At 40.1% G+C, this 25,116-nt stretch overlaps 1 protein-coding gene across 4 annotated transcripts in view; it reads right to left on the bottom strand.

The window, feature by feature from the left end:
* Window positions 1-25,116, bottom strand: part of RC3H1 (ring finger and CCCH-type domains 1) — a 107,793-nt gene that overhangs the window by 50,151 nt on the left and 32,526 nt on the right. For all 4 annotated transcript variants that reach the window (XM_020798568.3, XM_020798569.3, XM_072998233.2 and 1 more), the window contains exons 2-7: window positions 16,481-16,841; window positions 15,932-16,052; window positions 14,734-14,973; window positions 12,961-13,136; window positions 5,571-5,771; window positions 3,963-4,095 (exon numbers count right to left, since the gene is read on the bottom strand). In XM_020798568.3, coding sequence (XP_020654227.3) covers window positions 3,963-4,095; window positions 5,571-5,771; window positions 12,961-13,136; window positions 14,734-14,973; window positions 15,932-16,052; window positions 16,481-16,711 — 1,102 coding nt within the window. In that variant the 5' untranslated portion in view covers window positions 16,712-16,841. The remainder of the gene's footprint in view (window positions 1-3,962; window positions 4,096-5,570; window positions 5,772-12,960; window positions 13,137-14,733; window positions 14,974-15,931; window positions 16,053-16,480; window positions 16,842-25,116) is intronic.

Genomic DNA, 25,116 nt, shown 5'->3' with positions numbered 1-25,116 from the left:
AAACAGCAAAGCCACCAACAACACAGCACAGAAACATACCCGCCCTAGCCAAAACCCACCCAGAAGTTTTTTAAAAGGAGAAAACAGCAGCTTACCTCCCTGCAGAGACACACACACACTCACTCCGAAGCAGAAGGAAGCTCTCCCATGTAAGCCTCTGACACGATGACACACCCTCTAACTGCGAAAGTGAAAGAACTACAGTACAAAGAAGCAGCCTCGTTGCCACCTACAGTTAGAAATTTGAATTTCCTGCCTTTTTCCCCTGCCTGTTTCTGTTCGTAAGCGGAAGCTCCACTCACAAGTCGAAGCAAAATGTTGTGACCAGAGCTGTTCATAAGTCGAAATGTTCATAAGTAGGGGCATTCGTAAGTCGAGGCACCACTGTATTGATTTAATTCCCTGAGATCAAGGATGAGGTGGAGGCCTCCGTCTTTTTGGGGGATGGTAAAATAACAAGAGAAAAAACCCTTATCTGTCTGATGTGGTGGCATTGGTTCTATGGCATCTTTGAGTAACAGTGTCTGAATTTCGTCCTGCAGGGTTTGCGACGGAGGTCTGATGGTATGGGATCGTGGAGGACGGTGGTGGAACTCTATGTGGTAACATTTTCGTATGATGGAGGGGACCCAAGCATCCATGGTGACATCTTCCCACATAGGTAAGTGCTTCCAAAGGGTGGGAGGGGAGGTGTGAGATTGTAGGTGGATCTCAACTGGCTGGACATCAAACGTGTTGTTTAGGTTTATGGTCATTGCGTCTAGTTGTAGTCTGTTGATGAAATTTAGCTCTGTAAGGTTGCTGTTTGTAATAAGGCATGTAAGATGTTTGCCTCTGAGGTTCATGCTGGAACTTGTGGTAAGCGTTGTAAGGGCAACGCCACTGGATGCGCTGAGTGTGATGCTGGTATGTGGGGTCGACGACCCAATGCCTGCCAGCTGTCCCCTTTTTCTGGACACTCTCAAGGATGTCCTCTGTCTCAGCATTAAAGAGACCTACCCCATCAAATGGGAGGTCCTCAATGCGCACACGCGCATCCTCCCCAAGGCCAGAGGTTCTGAGCCAGGAGAAATGGCAAAGCGCTATTGAGGTAGCCATTCATTTAGAAGTGGCACCAACCATAAGTCTGGCTGACAGCTTCTGTTGTTTTGCAACAGAGAGACCTTCCTGCTGAAAAATTTGTGCTAGCACCCTTTTGTCCTCAGGGAGTGCATCTATAAAGATAGACATGTTGTCCCAGAGAAAACGTTGATAGGCACCCATAGCCCCTTAATAATTGGCAACCTTCATGGTGAATGCAGTGGAGGAGTATAACCATCTGCCCATAGAGTCAATGTGCCTACTATGCTTACTAGGCGGTATCAGGACTTGTCTGTGTTGAGAACGAGATCAACAGATATGGAATTAGGGGCCGGCTGTTTTTGGAAGAAGACAGCGCCCGGGTCACACACTCAATATTGTCGATGCGCTTCGACACCGAGTGAGAGGACGCTGGTTTGGTCCAAGAACGACTAGCTGTGCTGAGGAGAGATGGCAGCATGGAAATATTGTTGTAGTATCCTTAGAAATGGGATCATAAACATGATCCACTGGTTCGGTCGTAGGTCTATGGATTTGGAGGGCAAGAGATTTAGCCATGCGAACCATTAACTGAGCATAAGTTTGAAAGTCCTCTGCCGGAGATGGAGGATCTGTATCTGCGAGGTCTGGAGATGTTAACAATACAGATGGTGTTGGGAGTCTAGAGCCACGCTCAGATGTTTCAGCATCATGCCATGAGTCAACTAACTGTTTGATGTCGAGAGGCTGGTCCTCAAAGTCTTGGTGTCGACACCGAGTTGTTGACGCTGATGGTGCATCGGTGGACAGCGGTCAGTGTTGAGGGTCATGAACCGCTATCGACGGGGCGTCCATGGGCAAGGGTTGATATCGAGGGTTGTCAACTGCTGTAGGCACAGATGGTGCGTCCATGGACAATGGCTGATATCAAGGATCATCAGTATCGAAAGGGTTGGTGTCGAGGTGGTGTCAAAATGGAAGTTGTTGTCGGTGTTGAGACAGCTGTCGAGATGGTAGAGGCGTTGATTACAGAGGAATAGATGGATGCCAGTGATGCTGAGCGAGATGAACGGTCACGGTCATCTTGACGGGTGGGAGAATAAGAGCTTGTCAATACCGTGAACATAAGAGACATGCTGTGGCACCGCCGCCGGACCAGGAAAAACAACTGGTTGATGGTGCTTGGTGGGTTTTCCGTTGGGCACTGATCGAGGCAAAAGGCATCCCGGTGATGGTGCTGAGTGTGATCCGTTTCCACGTGATAAGGCAAGCAGACGCTCTTATATGATTGGTGTCTTTGTTGAAGTGCCGGAGGCCGAGGTGGTAGGCCTACAGGGGCAGAATAAGGCACAGTTTCAGGTTGCGCTTCAGCCTGAAGCTTTGACAAAGCAGCCAAAGAAGATCCACTCAGAGAGCCCAAGCATTGTTGAGGGCTGGTAGGAGAGGACGAGTTGGTTGACCTGTTGCTCCCATTCAGGAGACCGCAATGGAGACGGTTAGTGCAGTGGAAATCCCTCCTCATTTGAAAGAGAACCAACACAGATGAGGTCTCCGGATTCTGGAGCCTGTGGAGTCAGGGAAACAATTTTGGATGGCTTTGACCTCGAAGACTTAACCTTTTTTGGTGGCAAAAGTTCAGGAGCCGACAAAGCGCGCTTAAGGTTTTTGCAGTGAGGGCATGAGGAGGTTTGGTGAGTCTCACCGAGGCAAAAAAGGCATTCAGTGTGGCCGTCAGAGAGTGGAATTTTGTTATTGCAGGTCACGCAGCGTTTAAACGGGCCTGAAGAGGCCATGAACTGAAAAACCGGTTTGGGGAAAAAATGGGGGTGGTGGTGCTTCAACCTTAAGGCGTTACTGGAAAAGATTAATAAGCAAAGTAATAATAAAAGATTAATTAAATGAAAAGATTTAAAGGAAATCAATAACTGTCTTTTGCTTTTAGAAAGGACCCACAGAAGCGACAATAGAGGCTCTCAATGCAGCAGTTGAAAGAAACTGAATGGAGAGCCTTGGCGCCAAGGTACATATACCAAGGGGGAGGAGTCTGCACTAATGCATCTTTTTGCTACCGCAGAAGCTCTAGAATATTCCGATGAGGCTCTGCACATGCATGGATTATCCAGAGTGTGATTCACAGAGGCCACAAAGAAGAAGTGTGGTATTTCTTTCAACATTTCTTCCAATTCAATACACACAATGGAACAGGAACCCACAGCAGTCACAACAGAAATGGCAGCAGAAAAAATGTGTAGGAGAGAGGGTGCTATGTCAGAAATACTGGACTGGACTTCACAATCATCTAAGCACAGGGAATGTTTTATATGTATGCTTTCTTCCAATTTGAAAATATGTTCTTTTCACTTTAATGGTTGCATCAAAAATTACAAGGAGACCTTTTTAAAATTACTTGTTTTGCTGGGCATGTGTAGTTCTGAGTATATTAATTAATCTGAGTGAATCTTATTACTTTAAGTAGGTATGGCTGAATTCACTCCTGTGGTGTAACAAAGCCATGAAGATTCCATTCACAACACAGAATTTCTTGATGGACGGTAGGGAATTGTGAATTAACATTTGTAACATCACTCAAGATTCTAAAGTTTAAATCATGTTAAGTAAAGTTAATTAGCAGGGTCACTGTAATTATTTCACATGTATTTAAAATATAATGACTACTTTCTGTATTTCTTGTGTTTATTTTTCTCTATCTCACCGTTAGTATTTTTTCCTTTTTCGTGTGCCCATGTCCATGCCAGATTCAGGAAAATCTGTATCTACACATTTAAAAAAATGTTCCATGAAGCTGATGAAATGTATTTTGGTCAACTATGTTATGTTTGAAAAAATCTAAATAATAATCTAAAAGGTACACAAGACTGGTATGTGTTTTTATTTACAATTACCTGGACTGGGATCAATATTTGCCAGAAGTTCTAGATGGGGTCGAAGCCGGTTCAAATTGGCAGGGTCACCAGTCCGCTGAAGAGCGATAGTCAGTTCCTGAACACTCTGTGCAAACGAGGCTGGGGTCTGTAACTTAACATATATACACATAATAATTAGAGTTGTTCTGGGTGCTCATGGGCCACACTTATCATATCTGCAAAAAAAATGCATGACTTTTCACTAGCATTCTATACCACAGTTTAATCTCTTTTCATTAACACAGCTTGGACATCATTAATTGCCTGTGCCAGAATTAGATAATGTTCAAGAGGACAATTCCTACAATGACAGCAACGGAAAAAAATTATTTGTGTCAGTTTTGATAATGCACTAGCCATGTATGGGTTAATTCCTATCACAGAACCAGAAAGCTAGGGTCATGTTAAATTGAAGCCACTTACAGACTAGAGCCCTAAGGCTCGAAAGTGAGGGGGGAAAACTGTAGCCAAAAGCAAAATAAAATTTACAGTGGAATTTGTTAGAAAAAAAGGAGATACAAGGCAATAAGAGAGATGAATACAGCAGACTGGAAATGCCTGCATGTTTTCTTCTTCACACACAAAAACGGACTTTTAGATTTCCCAACATTCCGTTCTCAGTCTGTGGTAGGACAACTTTACTCAAGCTCCACAGTTCCTCCCAAGAAAAAAGGACTTGCTGTAGTTGAGAGTCATTTTGGCTAAGGTGTATGCAAGGGAAAAGGAGGCAAGAGGGATGGGAGTAACTGAAGAGGAAAATGACTTTTTTTAAAAAAAAGCAAGAAAGCAGAATAGAAACAGATGAAAAGCAGAGTAGAACAAAAATGTTCTCTGAATTGGTGAAGAATTTGTGATAAGAGTCTTGAAGACTAGAGTACAGTATAAGCAGTTTCAATTTACACATGACCTCTTCCTTTGCTGAGTGAGTTTGTTTTGATCACACACACCAAAAAATCACATACTTGAAGAGTCTCCTTCTTGCTGCCATGGTAGAAATCTATTCTGTATCTACAAAACTACAAGTCTTCAAATATTATATTTTCTAAAATAGAAGAGCCCCAACAATACTCCAAGAGTTGGAATTTGAAGGACAGGATTACCCCTATAGTTGCATGTGGTTTCTGAGGCAAACCAAAACAACACAATCTGTACAAACCCAAATCATTCTCTGGAGTCTGGAGACTGGGAAGACAGTAAGGAATTAATTCAGCAGATGCACAATTCGGCCAAGCATCTAAAGTGCTCTACAAGTACAGGAAGAAGTGCACCCTTCCAGTCAAACTCTCCGCGTCCCTCCAAAGCAGAGCATGCTTCTGGAAAATTCACCTAGCCCCTGCTCTGCTCCAAGTTCAAGAGGTGGGTGGTGGCTTATCTTTGCCACAGTCTCCTTCCAATCTACTTATAACCACAAATATATTTCCCCATCTCCATCCCAGCATTAAAACTGGGAAGCATCTGGCAAAGTGTCACACTTGCTAGAAGGATGTCAGGATGGCCACTGCAAGTGGAACTCTGGATCCATTTCTACAAATAATGCCAGCATTAAAAGCATGGAGGAAAACAAGAGACAATATGAAGATGCTTCACCTTGTCAATAATGGATTGCATATGGGATTTGTGAGATTGGTCTCCATACAGCAATGAAGACCACTGATCTGGAGCAATGCGCAAACCAGCCTCCATAGCAATCTGTACGATCTGGGAATCATGTTCTCGTCTCAGAGCTTCATATGTTCGGAATTCCTCCTTCAGTTGCATTAGAGAGGAATCTTCATCACGTTTAGTCACCTGGTGGAGACAAATCTATATGGAGTACTTGGCATAAAAAACAACCAACAAATCCAATCCACTTAACTAGGTGTCTGTCGTTCACTGCCACTTCCATTTCTCACTCACTCAGAAACAGCCAGGGTTCCTTTTAGTACAGTAACGGTTTGCTGCAATGACACCACTTCCATGCTCCTCTTGCTCTTAATGTTGCCCATGTCCTTTTAGTTTTCAGTAATTTTCACTAAGATGTGTAGATGTTTATGCAGGTTTAAACACGGCTACACACTTTTTAAATATAACACACTACTCCCCACTTTCTGTTAAATCTCTTCTTTTTTAATTTTTTTAGTTTTTATTTATCTAAAACATAAACATAAAATATACAAATCAAAATACAATATAACTGTGTTCACCACCACCGTAAACGGAACCTCTTGCTATAATCTTCTTCCTCCATCTATATTCTTCCTCTTCTTTTATTGTTCTCTTCTCCAGAACTGCATTGATTCTTGATTTGGAGCTTTCCCCTTTCCTCTTGTTAATACATATTCCAAGAATCTGCCCCATATTTCATAAAAACTATTCTTTTTCAACTCTCCTTTCTTAACCTTTAAATTATAAGTTAATTTATCATTTAGAGCTATATTCCATATTTCACCATATTTCACCATTTGAAATTCAGATTTTGATTTCCATTGCCTAGCTATTATTAATCTCGCTGCTGTTAATTCCACATTCTTAAATATTGATAACAAAGCGATCTCAGGATTCAATTCGATGTATTTTCCACATATCTCATTTAATTCTTTAAAAATTTGTTTCCAAAATCTTTGTACTTTTTCACATTCCCACCACATATGAAAGTATGTACCAATTTCCTTCTCACATTTCCAACAGACATTCAGATAACTAGCATTAATTTTATTTAATTTTATTGGTGTTAAATACCATCTTAAACACAGTTTAAAAACATTTTGCCTTATTCTCACTGACATAAATCTTAAAACCCTCATATTCCACATCTTCCTCCATTCTTCCTCGTTTATCCTTTTCCCCAGGTCTTGTTCCCACACTATCTTCACCCTTTCTTTATCACTTTCTTCTTCTAAATTGAGCAGGAATCCATAAATTTTACTCACTGTGCCCTTTACTGAATCAGTCATCTGAATGTCTTCATATGGCAATAGAAATTGTTCGTACTTCGTGTATTCTCTACCTTTGTTATATTTCTTTACCCGTTCATTAGTCGATCTTTCTAACTGTAAATAGTTCAACCATGAAATATTCTTACTCTGAAGAATTTGTTTCATTTGCTCTGTTGATCTCATTATGTTCAACCAGTCTTTCAATCTAATCACTTTTTTTCTTTAAATAATTCTGCATGCACTTTCATATTGACAGGAAAATTCTCTATTTCTGTCACTAATCCAAATGGAGAGTGAGATTAGCATAAATTCTTTCTATATTTATACCATATGTTTAACATTGTCTTTAAGAACGGGTTTTTAATTTCACTTATTTTATATTTCTTAACCATACCAAATAAATATTTTTCAATATCTACCTGTATTTCTGATGATTCCACTTTCCACCAAATTAACCTTTCTGGGTTATATATAATTTCTCCAATAAACCTCAACTGATTAGCCAAATAATAATGTTTTATATTTGGTAAACCTATACCACCCTTTTTTGTTGTTCTATACCAATATTTTTTTATTTATTCTGGGTCTCTTCCCTTCATTACAGTATTTGTTAATCATTTGTTGCCAAAATTTCAAATTTTCCTCTCTTAACTGTACTGGTAACATTCTAAAAAGAAAATTAATTTTTGGTAAGATTTTTATTTTTATCAATGCGATCCTTCCACCAAGAAAGTTTAAAATTATTATATTCCTGTAATTTATTTTTAATTACTTCCTTTAATTTATTATAATCATTTTTGTATGTTTTTTGTAAATCTATACATAAATATTTGACTGATTTGCATATCCTAAAATCATATTTCTCAGCAAACCTTTCTTGTTCTAATTTATTATGATTAAACAATATTAGTTCAGATTTTTGCCAGTTTACACATAATCCAGTTATTTTTCCAAATTTTTCCAAATGAATTTTAATTCTCTCTATACTTTCTAATGGGTTTATCACTGTCAATAAGGAATCATCAGCAAATAGATTAATCTTTATTTTATTATTTTCACCCATACCTTTTATTGTGTCATCACTCCTTATTATGTTTGCTAACATTTCAATAATCAAACAAAACAGAACTGGAGAAAGAGGGCAACCTTGTCTAGTGCCTCAGCCTAAAGCTATCTGTTCTGTCATTCCGTCACTGACTATTACTACAGTGGTAGTTTCCACATATAGTTGTAAATTGTTGTAAATCTCTTCTGCAAGAAGGTTTACCAGTACATTGCCTATTCACCTTTTGTTTGCAACTTAATGTGTCTCTGCACTCTTTCCCCATTTTGTCCTGTTGCCCTTTTCTTTTAATAAAGCTTTTAGCTAGACTCCTCGTCTGGTTGATGTGTTCAGAGAAAAGACTAGTTCCTAAATCTTGTAGCCTTGCCATCACTTGTCCATAACTATCCAGAGGCTTTTGAGTATGCACAGCGAGCAAATATCATTGTGGTAACAAAGGGGATGGTGGCAATGTAGGGAACTGATTGTCACATCTCAGTAATATCAATTTAAAAAAGCGTGCTGCTTATATACCGCCCCATAGCGCTTCAAGCACTCTCTGGATGGTTTACAACTTAATTATGCAGGCTACACATTGCCCCCCCAGCAAGCTGGGTACTCATTTTACCGACCTCGGAAGGTAAATAAGTTATTGATTTACCATATTAGGACTTTTAGTTACCCTCTTCATTTCTCATATGCTGCACCTTAATACATAGACTTTAGATGCCACAGGTGTTTCACCTTTCCAAGATTCTCTAGTCCTAAGCAAGTACCACCTAAAGCAAAGCGTGCTGCTTATATACCGCCCCATAGTGCTTCAAGCACTCTCTGGGCAGTTTACAAGTTCATTAAGCAGGCTACACATTGACACCCCCCCCCCCAGCAAGCTGGCTACTCATTTTACCGACCTCGGAAGGATAGAAGGCTGAGTCAACCTTGAGCCGCTACCTGGGATTGAACCCCAGGTCGTGAGCACAGTTTTGGCTGCAGTACAGCAGTTTAACCACTGCGCCACGAGGCTCATTTCTACTCTGTTCTGCTTTCACACAGGCTCTTGTGTCAACAATTGCCTCTATATTCCTTCTTTACAATCAATTGTAAAGTGCTCCTAACCACAACCCTTCAGGCTCTGATTCAAACTAACTGAAATATTTCCAAGGAAACTATCTACACTTTGTAGATAGTTCAAGGAAACTATAGAGTACCTGTCCCTGCAAGTCCTTCATTTCCCTGTCTATAGGCCAACAGTCTTTAAGAGAACAATTAAAGACTTCATGGTTTGGAAGAATAGCGATCAGCAAAATGAAAATTGTCCCCAAATGTGAAGGAGCAGTAGACCCAAAGGAGAAAGAGCAGAGTGAGCCGTCCCCTCAGCTACAGATGTCTGAACGGGAGAGAGATATAGAAGTAGGGAAGACAATGGAAAGTGAGGAGTTGAATGTGGAGGAAGGGAAAAGAAGGGAATCAAAGGGGAAAGAGGAGATGATTGAAATCTAGTGAAAGAGAAGGGAAGGAGGAGTCAATTTTGCCTGTGTGGGAGGAGGATATAGGGGAGCAAAGTGGGAGGAGACAGTTCAGTGTACCGAGGAGGGAGAGGAAGGGGAGGAAAAGAGGGGTGAGAAAAGATAATACGAATATGATAGAATGTGCGGGTTGTTGGAGGACTTCCCTAATTTGAAGGTAGGAGGGTTGCTACCTGACCCGGACAAGTCAAAAACAACTAGATTTGGTGGACAGAGTGCCTGAAGAACTATGGTTGGAGGCTCGTAACATTGTACAGGAGGCAGCAACAAAAACCAAACTCTGGGAGGCAGTGGAAGACAGGAGGGCCTGGCGTGCTCTGGACCATGGGGTCATGAAGAGTTGGACATGACTTAACGACTAAACAACAACAACTATAGCAAAGTTGAACTGGAAAAACAATAATCAGTTCAATATGGAAGAATGGTATAGAGAAATGTGGAGTATGGAATATGTATATATAGAGAGAACAATATGTGACTTTTCCAGCCAGCATTTATTAATTTAAAATATTGATGTCCTACCTTTCTTTATAAGAGGATGCAAAATGTCTTATAATATTAAAGCAAACAATATAAAAACTTGAAAAGGAAGCAGAAACAAAAAGTAGATACCCAAAGAAACAATGTAACTAAGGCATGTGTTACCACAAGCAGGTCAGACATCTCCAGGAATGGGCACAGCTGATGCATTGGTTTTAACCATGCTAATGACTATTGCCCAAACCTAGGCATCCAGGCTCAGATAATGAATCTGGGAGTGCACCTAAGCTGCAAACATGTTTTGGGGGGAGCGCTGCTGTATCCAGCACATGTTGATCTGTCCTTTGACCAGTAGCACCTCTGCCTTGTGTGGATTAAGCTTTAGTTTATTCACCCTCATCCAGTCCATTACTAACACGAGACATCTGTATAAGAACAGCAGTTCCCAACCTCGAGTCCCCAGATGTTCCTAGGCTAAAACTCCCAGAGGAAAGATTGGATCTAGATTTTATCCAGGAATTCATGGAGCTGAGAAGCCACCACGCACTCCAATACCTTGCAGAGAAATGGAGCATTTAAGCTGGCTAGTAGTTAACCAATACCATGGGATTCAAGACAGGCTTTTTGAGCGACTATCTTACTGTTGCCTCTGTTAAGCAAGCTGGGATCCTGCCTTGCTGCAAGAAGACATTCATTACTCCTCCCACCTATTCAGCCAGTTTCCCCACGTTGGCTTTTGAAAGTCAAGAAGGGCAAGGATCCAACAAACATGTGGTAGCCCTCACACCTCCAAGGGTCCTGTCTACATCTTTAAGCTGTTAAAACTGTAACATTGTTTAATACAGGATAAGAATAGGTCAAAGGTAGAGTTATAAGACCTGAATAACTACAAAATCAAAGTCAGATTGAAACCAAACCAAAAAAAAATTGCCTGTAAAGTGTTGTGCAAATCTTATACAGTGGGCTGTTGAGTAGTCTGTGTTCTCTTCTTGTGGGTCAGCACATAAGATGTGCCTCAGCATTTGAAAGGAGTTCTGCCAGATGGTTCTGTAGAAACAAATGTGGCAGAGAAGAATGACTTATTTGCTGTTGCGCCTGCCACAGTGTTGACCTTCCAATGGGCCCTAGCCCATGTTTGGTTGAGATTCACTCCAGGTTTTCCACTATCATCACCCTGGTTTCACTCCATACCAGAGGCACATAGGAGCTATTGCGTCTACAGTATTACTCTGCACATTTTCCCATCCCAAAGGTCAACCAGGACTTCAACAGGATCATACAAAATGGTTCTAGGTGCAACAGGCCGCAGTGGTAGGCCTGGCTAGGAGTGTTCGTGCTGCTGACTGAAAATAATTGCAACTATTTGATGGGACAAAGGCTCCTGTTTACTAGGAGTCAGTGATGGGACAAAGGCTCCTGTTTACTAGGAGTCAGTGACAGCACCTACAATGTGTACAGTATGTACTGCTTGGAGTAGGGAAAGTCTTCATAATGATAGTATAAAGTGCATTTTTGGAAAGAGGAATGAGAAAAACTTATTTACTGTAACTATGATTCTTCTTCACGGTGTCCATACATGAACATAAAAAGGGGTGAGTGGAAGTGGGAATTACACCAGAAGAGACAACAAAACAACCTTTCCAAAAGCAGCATCTTTCTGAGCTCTCGAATTTAGCCTATAGTGTGACAAATGTCAATGGCCTGGACCACGTAGCAGCCTTGCAAATCTCCCGGATGTCCACGCCATGTATGAGCTATCACTCCATGGTCCACTAGGTGATGGGCAGGGTGTTGATTTCCTGAGCATTCAAATGTTGTTCCTCAATGTGAAAAATACATTCTACACAAAGCCACAGCTTTCCATTCTGATGAGTGAAGCTTAGTTGGTGGAAGCTTAGAGCAAATACTTGTGCTGCTGTTTGGAAGCCTCCCCCTCCCCCTCCGATGAAGCCCATAGTTGACGTTGCCTCTTGTGGACAGCCAGTTTGGACAGGTTTGCAGAGTGGTGGCATTTTTCCACATCGTGTCCCTCTCTGTGACAGAACAGACACACAAAATGGATACCCATGTAAGAAATCTCAGCCTTGCAATGCATATTTTTCTCAAAGATAACTTTTGAAGCCATGGTAACTTGCGGCCGAAATCAACAAGGAGGCCTGCTAGGTATGAATCCTAGAGAAAAACACCCGTTTGTTCAAAGAGAGATTGAGGAAGCCATGGAAGAATGAGGTCAGCTAAATATCAACTGAGAAATGTGCCAAAATTAGTTTGAAGAGAGGAAGCCATGGGATGAAACTGAGAGCCACCCCCCCCAAAAAAAAAAATTAAGAGAAACTCAAGAGAAGCTCCTACCTGGTGCAAACAGTGCAGCTAATGAAAGGAAGTGAGGGGAAGGCAGCAACTCCGCGTGCTCATGCACAGTCCTAGTGGGGTAGGATATCTGCCGAAATGCCTAACACAGTTCCAGAAGCTTCTAGACTAGCCTGCTCCCACACAGATATTACCCATATGCATGAGCCACAAAGACGACAAAGCAAGAACTAGTAAATTTTAGATTTGGGCTTAGATTTGCACAATACGAGTAATAAGTGATAGTCAACTGACAGCGCAGACACACTGCATTAACACTGTGTGAAGAGGCCACATTAGTATTTGTACAACAGAAATTCCAAACAATATTTTTTTCAAAACATGTGACTTTAAAATGGACCCAACTGGGAAACAGAATACAATACACTGTATAACAAAATATAACACATCTCTATATAACACACATATGTAACATATAACAGAAAATGGGAGAAAGTCTGTTGTTATTTCGACACAGTTCAATATTTAGCTTACGCTCAGGATGGCTGAAATCCTGTTACTCAGTATAGAAGTAAGCACTACAACTTATAGGATTTAATTCACAAAATCCCCACTCATTCAATAGGCCTACTATAGTTGTGACTAAGTATGCTAAACAACAGGATTTCAGCCTATTACTCCAAAAGGAACAACCAAATTCATACCTTGAAACAGGAGGCTCTGTAAAGAAGCTGGACAACATGCCCAATGCTGGTTTTAGAAGCCTGAGGAAATCGTGGCTCCAACCTCTGTACCACAAAGAGAACCAACACCTTCCGAGACAAAGCAGATCCATCTTCCAAAGCCAAAAGAACTAACTTGAGGGCTTCCTCCTGCATTGCTTGAAAATTGGAGGCAGCACAAAACAATTGTTAGGGGTTATATCCATTGTATGCAGCTCATTCTCCTGTGATTACATCTAGAAGACCTTTGCTGCACACAGTTGTTTGTCTTAAGGAGTCTCGTTTGTTGGTGGATTCCCCTTCACGGGAGTTTTTAAAACAGACATTGGATGGCTATGTGTCAGAGATGTTTTCACTGTGGACTTCCTGGTGGATCAGACTCAATTAACCCTCCAGTTCTACACTTCTACAGATAAAATACATTACTGTAAAATTAAACCTGTCACATGAAGTTTGGAAAGTGTTCCATGAAGACTGCCTGGAAAATAATACTGAAAAACGGACCGTCTGCTTGCATATGTAATCTTAAAGTTCAAAATTAATTATGTCTAATGTTATTTTTAACAATAAAGCTATTCTGTACTTAGTTGTCACTTGTGAACTGCACATGATACCACTGCTGGATAATACAGTTATACAGTGGTGCCTCACAAGACAATGTTAATTCGTTCCACGAAAATCGCCCATAGAGAAACCATTTTGTGAAGCGTGGATCAGCTGTCAAAATCATTGTCTTGCGAAAAACAGTCCCAAAAACACTCATTTTGCGAGTAGCGGACCTAGCTGTCAAAATCGTCGTCTTGCGAAAAACGGTGCTCCCGCAAAAAAAAAACCACTGTCTTGCGAAGCACAGACCGAAACATTGTCCAGCGAAAATCGCCCATAGGAAAAACCGTTTTGCGAAGCACTATAGCGATTCCAAAAACTCTTCGTCTTGCGAATAAACCATTTTGCGAGGTAATCGTCTAGCGAGGCACCACTGTAGACAAATTTCTAACATGTTGGCAGTTTTCAATAAAATATCTTTAAGTCTCTAAGGAAAAACTGAGGAACAGAACAACTTTTGTGTACCCCAATTATCATGATGAAGCTACCTTGCTGAAGCTAAGCAAGTCAGGGCTGGTCAATGTCCAAACTGGAGACCACTTGGGTCCAATGAATAAAAGTGGGGTAAAAACACAACAAAGAAGAAAATAACCATGCAATACAGTTGCTAATCTGCTGAAACCTCTGAAGGTCCTCCTCCGTGTTCCTTAAGCCGCGGAGAAGTCAAGCAGGATTCCTAGTGCTAGCCACCACTGAAAGCTGCAATGTTGCGCCTGACCTTCATAGTATCATACATTTACTTCGCAAATCTGTAAGCTTTAAAGATTTTTGAAAATCTGCTCTAGAAGGCAAATTAAGAGGTAGCCTGGAAATTAAAGGTTGTGATATGCCATTTACAATTGTTCCAGTGTGGACTGTAAAACAGCTTAAACTTTGCAAAGGCAGGACATAAACATCTCATATACATTTGGTTTATTAATTAAGGCACAGAATTTGTAAAGGTCTGTTTCATGTCTTATGTTTAAAAATGCATTGTTTTCTTGAATATACGAATGAACCTTAAAATTAAAAAAAATCTCACAAACAACATAATTTTTTATTTAGCTTCCCTGCAAAGTATTTTAGACCTTTAAATCGAAATGATTAACACATTCCATCTGTTATTTTATTTGTTACCATAACAAAACATGTGACCTGACTGGTATATACCTGGTCCAAGGAACTGGCAGCCCCTGGCCCTTACTGCAGCCCAAAGGTTGGAAGAGAGCTGCTGGGGGTTCTGGTGTTGAAGAATAAGTTCTGTGACAGTTCTTTCACCAAGGGATCGTGCTGCACGCATAGCTCTGATCCGCCCTTCTTCCTCCACTAGTTGGCAATGGACTAATGTTACAAGTTTCCGTTGCATAGGGCGACTGAGTACACTCTGAGTGGTGCTGTTAAGTCCCACACCTTTACAAAAAGAAAAAAAAGTAGGAGTTATTTCTCAGTTTCTTATGAGCAATATAGGACTTACATACAGTCTATTTCTAGCTGGTTAGTCAAAAGGTACTAGAGTCTTCATGATATTCAGAATGCTGTCTTCTGCAGAATACCTATTACTTCACATTACTGTCAAAATCTTCCCTTTAATTAACTAGTTCTTGTTAAACTAAAAAAACAGAATTAAAAATAATTCAGAATTAAACAATGGGCATTATCTGTTGCATAGTGAGCTGTATGACTCAGAATGTAACTGATAATGCTTACAGTGATCTTTTTAACCTAAAGTAAAAACATAACACCATCTGTGTAACTATGCAAGATGATTTTGGCTATTTTATTGGTCAGCTAAGAATAGCTAGCACAAAGTAACAACTGGTGATATTTCTATTTATTTTCTGTTAATAATGAATAAATATTCACAATTTTGCTCCACCTGTAGGATTCATGTTCAGAAAACTAGAACTACTTCCCTAAATTGGCAATGGAACCAATTACTTTGAGAGATGATGAGTGCTCCAACACTGGAGGTATTCAAGAGAAATGTAGACAGCCACCTGGCAGATATCCTTTAATCTGTATTCCTGCACTGAGTAAGGGGTTGTACTGCCTTATAAGCCCCTTTCAGTTTCATTATTCTATGAAGCCATCTGATTCCTTTTTAATTCCATTCAGGCAATGAAGTACAAAAATACCAACCATTAGTAGGTGTGTTATGAAATACAATATTCTATGGAATAACGTTTTATTTGACAGTTTTGGTCCCCTACCACTACTTCCTTCAACACTTAAACATAGCTCTTTTCTCTTTTGGAGACTCTCAAAAAGTGTAGTTATTAAAAGTATTAGGGGTTTGGAGCATTTTTATGTCAATAGGCATTGCTTTAAGGTTTTGCTTTCTAAGGATGCATAACTCAGCATTATTTACCTCTTGCACTGCTAAGTGGTTTAAGGTACAAAGCTAGTTCTTCCACACATTTCTTGGCTTCCTCATAATGCTTGGTATCTTCAGCACCACTACGTAAAGTTACTGGTTGCTGCTCTGGCACCTGTGGAAACATTATAATCAAAATACAAAACAAAAACAACAACAAAAGGACTGTCCATTTTAAGCATCCAATTAACCACTCATCAGTAAAATGCATGTAAAATCCCTCATTTTCAAGAGTTCTGCAATACAATGTAACTGCTAGAAATAGTATTACTTTTAAATCTTTTATCTTATAATGGAGAGTCTTAATCAAATCTATCTTTCATGCTAAACTGTAGGCATGCTGAAATCCATTCCTACTTCAAGCTTGGAATGTTTGCATTCAACTGCAAATTAATACTGTCCAAAAAAGGGTGTGAGTGTCTATTTGTGTCTATTGTGAACATGCATTTAAACACACACATGCACATTCCACCTGGATTACAGTATAACCCTCCTCTACACAGCTGAAGGACTTAAAAAAGATCTAGGATATGACAGCCTTACCTGGGCACCCACAAGTTGCAACAATGCTGAGTTCACAGGAAGGTGCTCAATATCTGTATTAATAGTGGTCTGGTCAAAGGGGCATGCCTTTCGGTGGAGCTTGTTCAGACACATCTTGCAGACTGTGTGGCCACAACCCAGGCTGATGGGCTTCCGGATCGTTTCGTCAAAGGTTTGTGTGCAAATAGGGCAGGAAAGGAAATCCGTCCATTGTGGAGCTTGTACAGGCATTGCTTCAGGTGTTACTTCACAAGACAAAATCTAAAGCAGATTCCACTGGAATCAATTCTTTTTTGGAAAAAAAGTGTTTTTAAATATCTTCTGTAAGTACAGACAGTCAGCACATAGTGAGAAATATAACCTGCAAGATTAAACAGAAAGATAAAAGTGAACTGTTAGTAATTACAACTTTAGGTGTTCTTTAAAATTAATGAAAAAGAATGCATTTAACAGAGTAAAGCAAAACAAAATGTGCTGCTTATATACTGCCCCATAGTGCTTAAAGTACTCTCTGGGCAGTTTACAATTTTTTAATTATACAAGCTACATATTATCCCCACCCAAGCAAGCTGGGTATTCATTTTATTGATCTTGGAAGGATCCAATGTCTTCCAAGTATTTCGACAACTAATCTTCATGTATCCCCTTACTAATGTAAATTTAGGAAACCTGTAGATTGGTGGGTTCAGAATAATTATTTTACTGCACCAAATACAATATGCAAACTGCAGGTTTGGGGTATCCGGTAACTGTTTAAAGAAAAACAATCCAAAAACTTTTCTTTGAAGGAAGAAAATGGCACACCATTTTTCTGCATCCTTTTACTACATCCACAGAAGAACTGAAATGAAAAAGCACTACTTTTTTCACCTGTGGAGTTTTCGTATTGTGTTTACTATTTCTTAGCGCTGCAGTCTAACTTACTCTGTTATTTTAAAGCCAAAAGGAGTTCTAAAGAGGGCCTCCAAGCAGCTAAGAGAAATTTGCATGCTGCTACCATCACAAGCCTAACAGTTCACAAAAATAATTTAAGGCATTGTCACGTTACCGCCTGTCCCATGGTTGTTTCACCAAACAAAACATCCTACTTCATCCACCCTCAACCGCCAACCCTCTCCCAAACTCCAAATTCACAAATCCTCCACTTCTCCCCCTCCTGCAAAGACTCTTATATCTGGCGACTCTGCCTCTCCAGTGCTCTCATTGGTATATACAGACAGCCCATTAATAGTCATGACCTGGGTGGACACCACAGCCATATACCACCTAAAACATCTTCCATAAATTCTGGAGCTTCTGGATGAAATTCTGATATATCAATTAATTGCAACCATCTAAGAATTTGAATAATCCATTCTATCTGCAGTGTGAATTTGGAAGTGTTGACTTTTCAAGTTCTCTCCGCCTTTTTTACTGCAAGGAGTTAAGAACCTGCCCTTAAGAACCTCTCTCAAATCAGAACACAAAGAAAGCTTTTGAGGATCAGATTATTATCTCAAGACATTTATCTGGAAACATATACAGTGGTGCCTCGCATAACGTTTTTAATTGGTTCAAAAAAAAAAACCTTATGCGAAAAAAACTTTATGCGAAACACCATTTCCCATAGAGATGCATTGGAAACCGGTTAATCTGTTCCAATAGGCACGGATTGCCGTCCTTAAGCGAAAAAACCCATAGGAAACATCGTTAAACGATACAATGTATCCTCCATTGGAATGTATTGTAGCTGACTCAATAGGTTTCAATGGCTTTGCGAAGTCAATTTTTGCAAAATTAAGTGTGTCATAAAAGGGTCAAAAATGGTTTTAAATGCTTGGATTAGCTTCTGCACCCTCTAAAACGGATGCAAAAGTTAATTTGGCTTTGATCTGACTTTTCGTTAATTAATGGTGAATTTTTTCCCCCCAACTTTTGACAGCTGTCAAAATCTGACAGCTCCATTATTTCCTATGGGGGAAGAAAAAATTCACAAAAAATTAATGAAGACTCAGCAACTGTTCTAAATTCTTGGGTTCGTTAGAGGACCCCCTAAGTTGTGTGCAAACCTGATTTGGCTTTGATCTGAACTTTCGTTAATTTTTTGTAAATTGTTTTCTCCCCCATAGGAAAGCATGGAGCTGTCAGATTTTGACAGGTCCATTGGTTCCTATGGGCCAAAAAACAAAAATTCACAAAAAATTAACGAAACGTCAGATCAAAGCCAAATCAGGTTTGCACATGACTTAAGGGGTCCTCTAACGAATCCAAGCATTTAGAACCGTTTTGGACCCTTCTAAGACACTTTCTAAATTGAAAACAAAAAAAACGTTAAGCGAAGCAGGGGACCTAAAACCAAAAACGTTAAGCGAAGCATGGTCCCAAAAACGCTATGCGAAAATCGCCCATAGGGAAAAACGTTATACGAAGCACAATCTGCCTCTGAAAAAATAAACGTTAAGCGAAAAAAACGTTAAACGAAGCAAACGTTAAGCGAGGCACCACTGTATATCCAAAAATATAAATAAACATGCACCGGGGGGTGGGCGAGCATTACCATCTTTTTATTTTGAGCTCTAAAATGTTCTGACAAGTTCCACACAGATGTCTACACTCTAGCTGCCTAGAGTGGTCATAATTGACCAGATAGGCAGGGTATAAATTGAATAAATAAAATAAATAAAGAAATGTAAAACAACCCACATGTTTGATTCACAGAGACGAGATGAACTCTTCAATATTCATTCCACTTCCATAAAAGAGACACAAAAGCCTGTTAACTATGGGATCATCACGCTAATATTCTATCGCAAACAAAGTCATTCTCAAGATTTTACATTTTTTATCACAAACAAAATGAGAAATACCAGATGCTCAAGCTGAATTCAGAAAAGGAAGAATTGCTAAAGGTTGTATCACAACTATCTGTTGGCTACTGGGGTGTACCAGGAAATTTCAGAAGATCAGTTTGCTCTTTGCAGATTAAAATAAAGCTTTTGACAGTGCTCATCATGAAAAGCTGTGGACTGCTGTAGAAAAAAATGGGTGTGTCAAAAATGGTGCATAATGTCAATATATTTGTAATGGATCAGGTAACTATATTGTAAATTAAAGTCTTTAACATATAAATGTATTCACGTAGGTAAAATATGTACGAACAACTGTATATAAAGTACAAGCATACAGGGGTTGCTGGTTAACAGGCAGAGTTTGAGTTGCCTCGGGCAGGTGTTGCTGATTACAGAGGCTTTTTCTCTGTATAAAAGTAGCTCTGTGACAGCATTACTTTACTGCTCTGATTCAGGAGCAGTCATGCTGTTGTGTTATACCGGGTTGTGAGTAACCAGTTACTGTATGCTGTTATGTTAGCTGTTATGCTGATAAGCTATTTAAGTTACATATGTATTTTTCTAGACTAAGTTTGACCTGTCTTAGGTTTTGCATCCAGAGTTAAAGGAAGAGCACTGGATTCTCTTAGGTTTCCACCAGTTCTCTCCAGGGAGCCACATTCTTTCTTGAATCAGCTTAAAATGTTTCTGCTAGTATATGTTTATCCAAAGTACAGCAGATATACTCTTGACAGGGTTATGGGCCCAAACACTAAGCATTTAAAGAAGATGGGTTTCGCCTGGAGGTCTGCTGTGTGAGACTGGAAGACAGCAGGTTCATTTGTAGAGTGCTAAGTGTTTTCTGGACTGCATTGACATGTGCTTTATAACCAAAGTGGGGGAATCATTAAAGCAGTTTTGGATAGGCATAATGGAGCAAAAAAGAAGCTGTGGTGAAGCCTAAGGACCAGAGAACAGCAGCTGGTGGAGCTGCTGGAGGTGCTGCCATGCCAGAGGGAAATATTTTGGAGGCTCTTGTGTTTCAGGCCAGTATTCCAGCTACTCCATTTATCACGTTAACGAGTAATAACTATTTGTCTTGGTCCATCAAGATGGAGATGCTGCTAAAGAGCCAAGGGCTGGGGCAGATTGTATATGCGCCACCACCAGGTGTTTTCTCAGCAGAAGACATAAGCAGAGACCAGAGAGCAATGGCTACCATCGTTCTCTCAATGGAGGACTCTCTACTGGTGCGTGTGAGAAGTGCTGAGTCAAGCCACAAGTGTTAGGAGGTGGTCAAAACAGTGTTTCAGCTTCAGCTGCAACAAGGATGGTGCTAATGAGGTGGTTATTTAGAACCAAGTTGGAGCCTGGCCAGCCTGTTGCAAGTCATGTGAACATGCTAATAGATTTATTTTTTCAGCTCCTGTTAACCGATGAGGTATATTCACAGGAGAGACAGTGTTACATTATACAGTACTATCAAGTCTCAATCCTTCCTGGGATGTCTTTGTGTCATTTATGAAGGCTGTGGACCCTGTAAGTTTGACATATTTCCTGTCAGCAGTTTTGCTAGATGAGGTAGACAGACGAGAGGAACGGAAGCACACAGCAAAGGAGCAGCAAGTTCCAGGATGCCGACTGGATTGTGGTTCCAGGAGGGGTGTGGCTGACACGAGAAAAGAGATCCAGGACAGTATGCTAGCTGTAAGAAACTGTTTCCGTTGTGGAAAGCCAGGACATTTAAAGGGGAACTGCACCATTCCTTCTAAGCCTAAGAAGAAGAAAGCAGGACTGAGTTCAAAAGTGTCTTGTTGTACAAGCTGAGAATCAGACTCTGGATGTCTGGGTCTTAGACAGTGGAGCCTCTCACCATTTTTGTGCAAACAGACAAATGTTCCAAACATTTGAGAAGTGTGACAGATGAAATGTAAGTTTGGCAGATGGACATATAACCAATGTTACAAGTCAAGGGAAGGTTTTTGTGAAAAGACTTGGCATAGCTCTTGATAATGTGTTGTGTGTACCTGCATTACATCACAATTTGTTGGGTGCTGCAAGATTGGATAAAGCAGATTACCAGATAAACTTTTCCAGTGGTAAGTATACAGCAAGAACTCTTGCAGCTGGGAACATATATATGAAGCAAATTCCAGACTTTGAAGATGAAAATTCAAAGCTAGTACAGTGGTGCCTCGCATAGCAAACATCGCTGAACGGGACAGGGAAAGCCATTGGAACGCGTTAAACATCGTTTAATGCGTTCCAAAAGGCTCCTTTACTCACCGTTCAGCGAAGTTTCCTATGGCCGGCAGCCATTTTCGCGCCCTTGTTAAGCGAGGGGAGGGCGCGAAAACGCTGCGCGTGGCCATTTTGGGGCTTCCGGCGGCCATTTTGTCCGCCAAACAGCTGATCGTCGGAGCTTCATTTTGCGAAGATCGGTAAGCGAAATGCTTACCGATCTTCGCAAAGCGAATTTCTCCCTATCTAAAGCTCGTTGAGCGATTGCATTAGCGATCCCAAAAAAGGGATCGCTATGTGATTTCGTCGTTGTACGGTGCACTCATTAAGCGAGGCACCACTGTACTAAAATTGCACAAAGCCTTATACTGATTGAGACAAAGCGCACAAAATTGGAATATGTTACCAGACAAAAGGCTAAAACAGCTAGGTTTTGTTAACAGCATTGCTGATCCTTGTGTCTACTGAAAAGGAAACCAAGTAATGTATCTACTAGCTTTTGCTAGACGATTTGTGTTTAATTGTGCAGAACAAAAGCCAAGTAGAGTGGTTGCAAGAAAACATGAACACTTTAAAATGAAGTATCTAGGTGAAATTCAAAATTACCTAGTAAGCAAGGACGAACAAGAGCATTTTGTCCTAAATCAAAAAGATAAAACAAAGTTTGCTTAAGCAATGTAACATGTCTGGAGCAAATAAAGTTTCTACTCCTATGGTGACCAACTTCTATATAGTGATACAGGAGATTTTGAATACCTTGTATTTGCTGCATTTATCAGTGTGGACAAGACCTGATATTGCTGCTAGTGTTAACATCTTAAGTAAGAAGTGTGTGAAACCACAAGTTAACCATTGGAATGGAGTAAAAAGGTTATTAAGATATTTAAAGGGCACTGGGGATCACAAGCTAAAACAAAATGTTGCAAGCAGTCTTGAATTTAAAGCATATGCAAATTCTGATTGGGCAACTGATCCTATCTGGGGGATGCTTGTGTGATGTGGAAGTCCAGGAAACAAACAGGCATTTCCACCAGTTCCACAGAGGCAGAAATGTGCTCTTTACATGAGTTAACTAAAGAACTAGTGTGGATCAAACAGTTACTTAAAGATTTGAATGTTAATGTAACTTAGCCTATGCCTATTTTTATAGATAATAATATCAGTTTATCTGAGAATACAAGTGTAAAAGGCAGAAGCAAACATATGTATAAAGTACTATGATGTGAGGCTGGCTGTACAAGAGGGAAAAGTAAAAGTTAAATTTTTTCCTAGTAAAACAATATTGCTGACCTATTTACAAACCCTCTTCCAGAAGATATGTAATTTAGTCTGGTAGAACGGGAATGTACAAACTTAAATTTAAGACAGGTGTCAAGATATTTGTAATGAATCAGGTCACTATATTGTAAATTATAGTCTTTAACATATAAATGTACTCATGTAAGTAAAATATGTAAGGAAGACTATATGTAAAGTGCCAGCACACACCGGTTGCTGGATAAAAGCATGACACACACCCCGCGAGTGTGACATGCTCCCACCGTCAGTGCGCAGGGGGTGGAGATCCGTGTCTGTGGCCCAGTCCTAGGAATTTAATGGTCCGGCACCAGACCGTGGACTGGGAGTTGGGGACCTGTCCTAAAACAGACTGACCTGTTAATGTCTATTGTTAGTTAGCCATAGGTATAACACAATAAGTGGACCTGTTTATTCTTCCTTACACAGCCACAATCACTTGTGGAAATACTCTTTTAGAAGGGTTGACGTCATCATATATTTGCATATTAGGAATGAAACAACTATGAACAGCACTAGAGCTAGACCTGGCATCATGTGTCCTGGCTGAATATTTTCCCAGCTTCAATTTATGACATTGAAATACCATTTGCAAATCCACAAAATTGTTAAGAGTACCGTATTTTTCTATGTATAAGATGCCCCACCACCACTTTTCTAACCCAAAATTAACAAATCAAGATTTTAAGCATAAAACAGAATATATTTTTATTTAGTAATTACGTAACGTTTACATACCAGTACTGTCATATTATGCATCATGCTTAGCTTTCAGCATATCACTTTATTCAGCCTCCAGGCTCAGAACACTCAGACATTACCACTCCCTGTTGCATCTAAGCATTGCCTACATGCTCCACCTCCAATGAGGTGTGTTCCAATTGGTTTGTTCAGCATCAGCTGACATCAGTTACACATGGCTTGTGATTGAAGGAAGCCTGTTTGTAGAGGCAAGGTATGGGCAGTTTTGCAATCGCACAGTTCTCTCGGCTTACTTCTGTGTATAGACAACTCTCAATTTTTAGTCTAAAGATTTTAGAAAGATGCATCTTATACACAGAAAAATATACATCAGGTAATTTTCTATTGGTCACTATTTCAAAAGAAGTTAATTGATGTGTGTATCACACAAACATGAGTTCAGTACAGAAATGAAAAGATGGAAGGAATTTGTTATTAAAACAGATGATACTTTTATTAGACAGACTACAGCTATCTCCATCTAAGAAGCTACATCTGGCTCCCAACAGCAGCCATGAAGCTTTTGGGACTTTAATATAAACATATAATTTTGGAGCTACCCACGGGAAAATAGTGCACCACCTGAAGAGGATGAATTATCATTGAAAACGCACTTTATTTTTTGTTTTAATTTCTTAATGGTCCAAAAATGTTGTCACCTTTTCTTGAATTTGTATTCTGAGGATTATACTGTCTTGTCCTGATTTTTTTCTGTTATTTAAAGGTTTCTAAAAGAAGACATCTAAGGTATTTCCATGTTTATATGAATATGGACTGTTCTCACCATACCAATTATTTGTTAGTGCTAAAACAGAAAATACATTTATATATTTAAAACATTTTAACCTCTTTCTCCTTGAAAAGAACTGTTAACAACAATGAAAATACAATATTTAAGTTAGTAACAATAAATATACAATACTAAAATAATCAGTGAATACAATGCCCAAAAAGCATTGGCCAAAATCCTAGTAATGTTTGAATAAGGTCTGCATAACTTGCTGTGGCTAATAGAAAACGTTCCATGAAATACCTTAGTCATGAGTCTGGCCATGTGCCCAGCTGAGATGTGCCCTGTACCTCACCAAATAGCTACAATTAATCAGGGCAAATTGCACAAATGGATTTTTAAACATTACAGTGGTGCCTCAACTAACGACCATCCCAAGTTGCAACCAGCTCCGGCTGCAAAATTTTGCTTCGACTTGCAGCCAGAGCTTCAAGTTGTGATCAAAGGAAGCAGGGGAAAAAGGCAGGGAATTCAAATTAGAGGGCTAACCGTTGGTCAGTGAAGAGCTTCATTCTAGCTCTTTTGCCCCAATGGTTAGAGTGTGTGCGTCAGAGGAGGTTTCAGACTGCTTGGTGCTGCTTTCTGCTCATGAGTAAGTACATTTACTTTGTTTTGCAGCATGGGTTTGGGGGTTATGTTTCTGTGCTCTTGCGTGTGGGGGGTGTTTTTGTGTTATTTTCCCAGCCCCATCACATTCCGATGGGGCTGACTGGTGTGTGTGTGTGTGTAGGGGGGTTGCTTTGTTTTTCAGTCCCATTGTG

Source organism: Pogona vitticeps, chromosome 4 (assembly GCF_051106095.1).
Source record: "Pogona vitticeps strain Pit_001003342236 chromosome 4, PviZW2.1, whole genome shotgun sequence".
NCBI lineage: Eukaryota > Metazoa > Chordata > Lepidosauria > Squamata > Agamidae > Pogona > Pogona vitticeps.
This window is presented reverse-complemented; position numbering and strand designations above follow the sequence as displayed.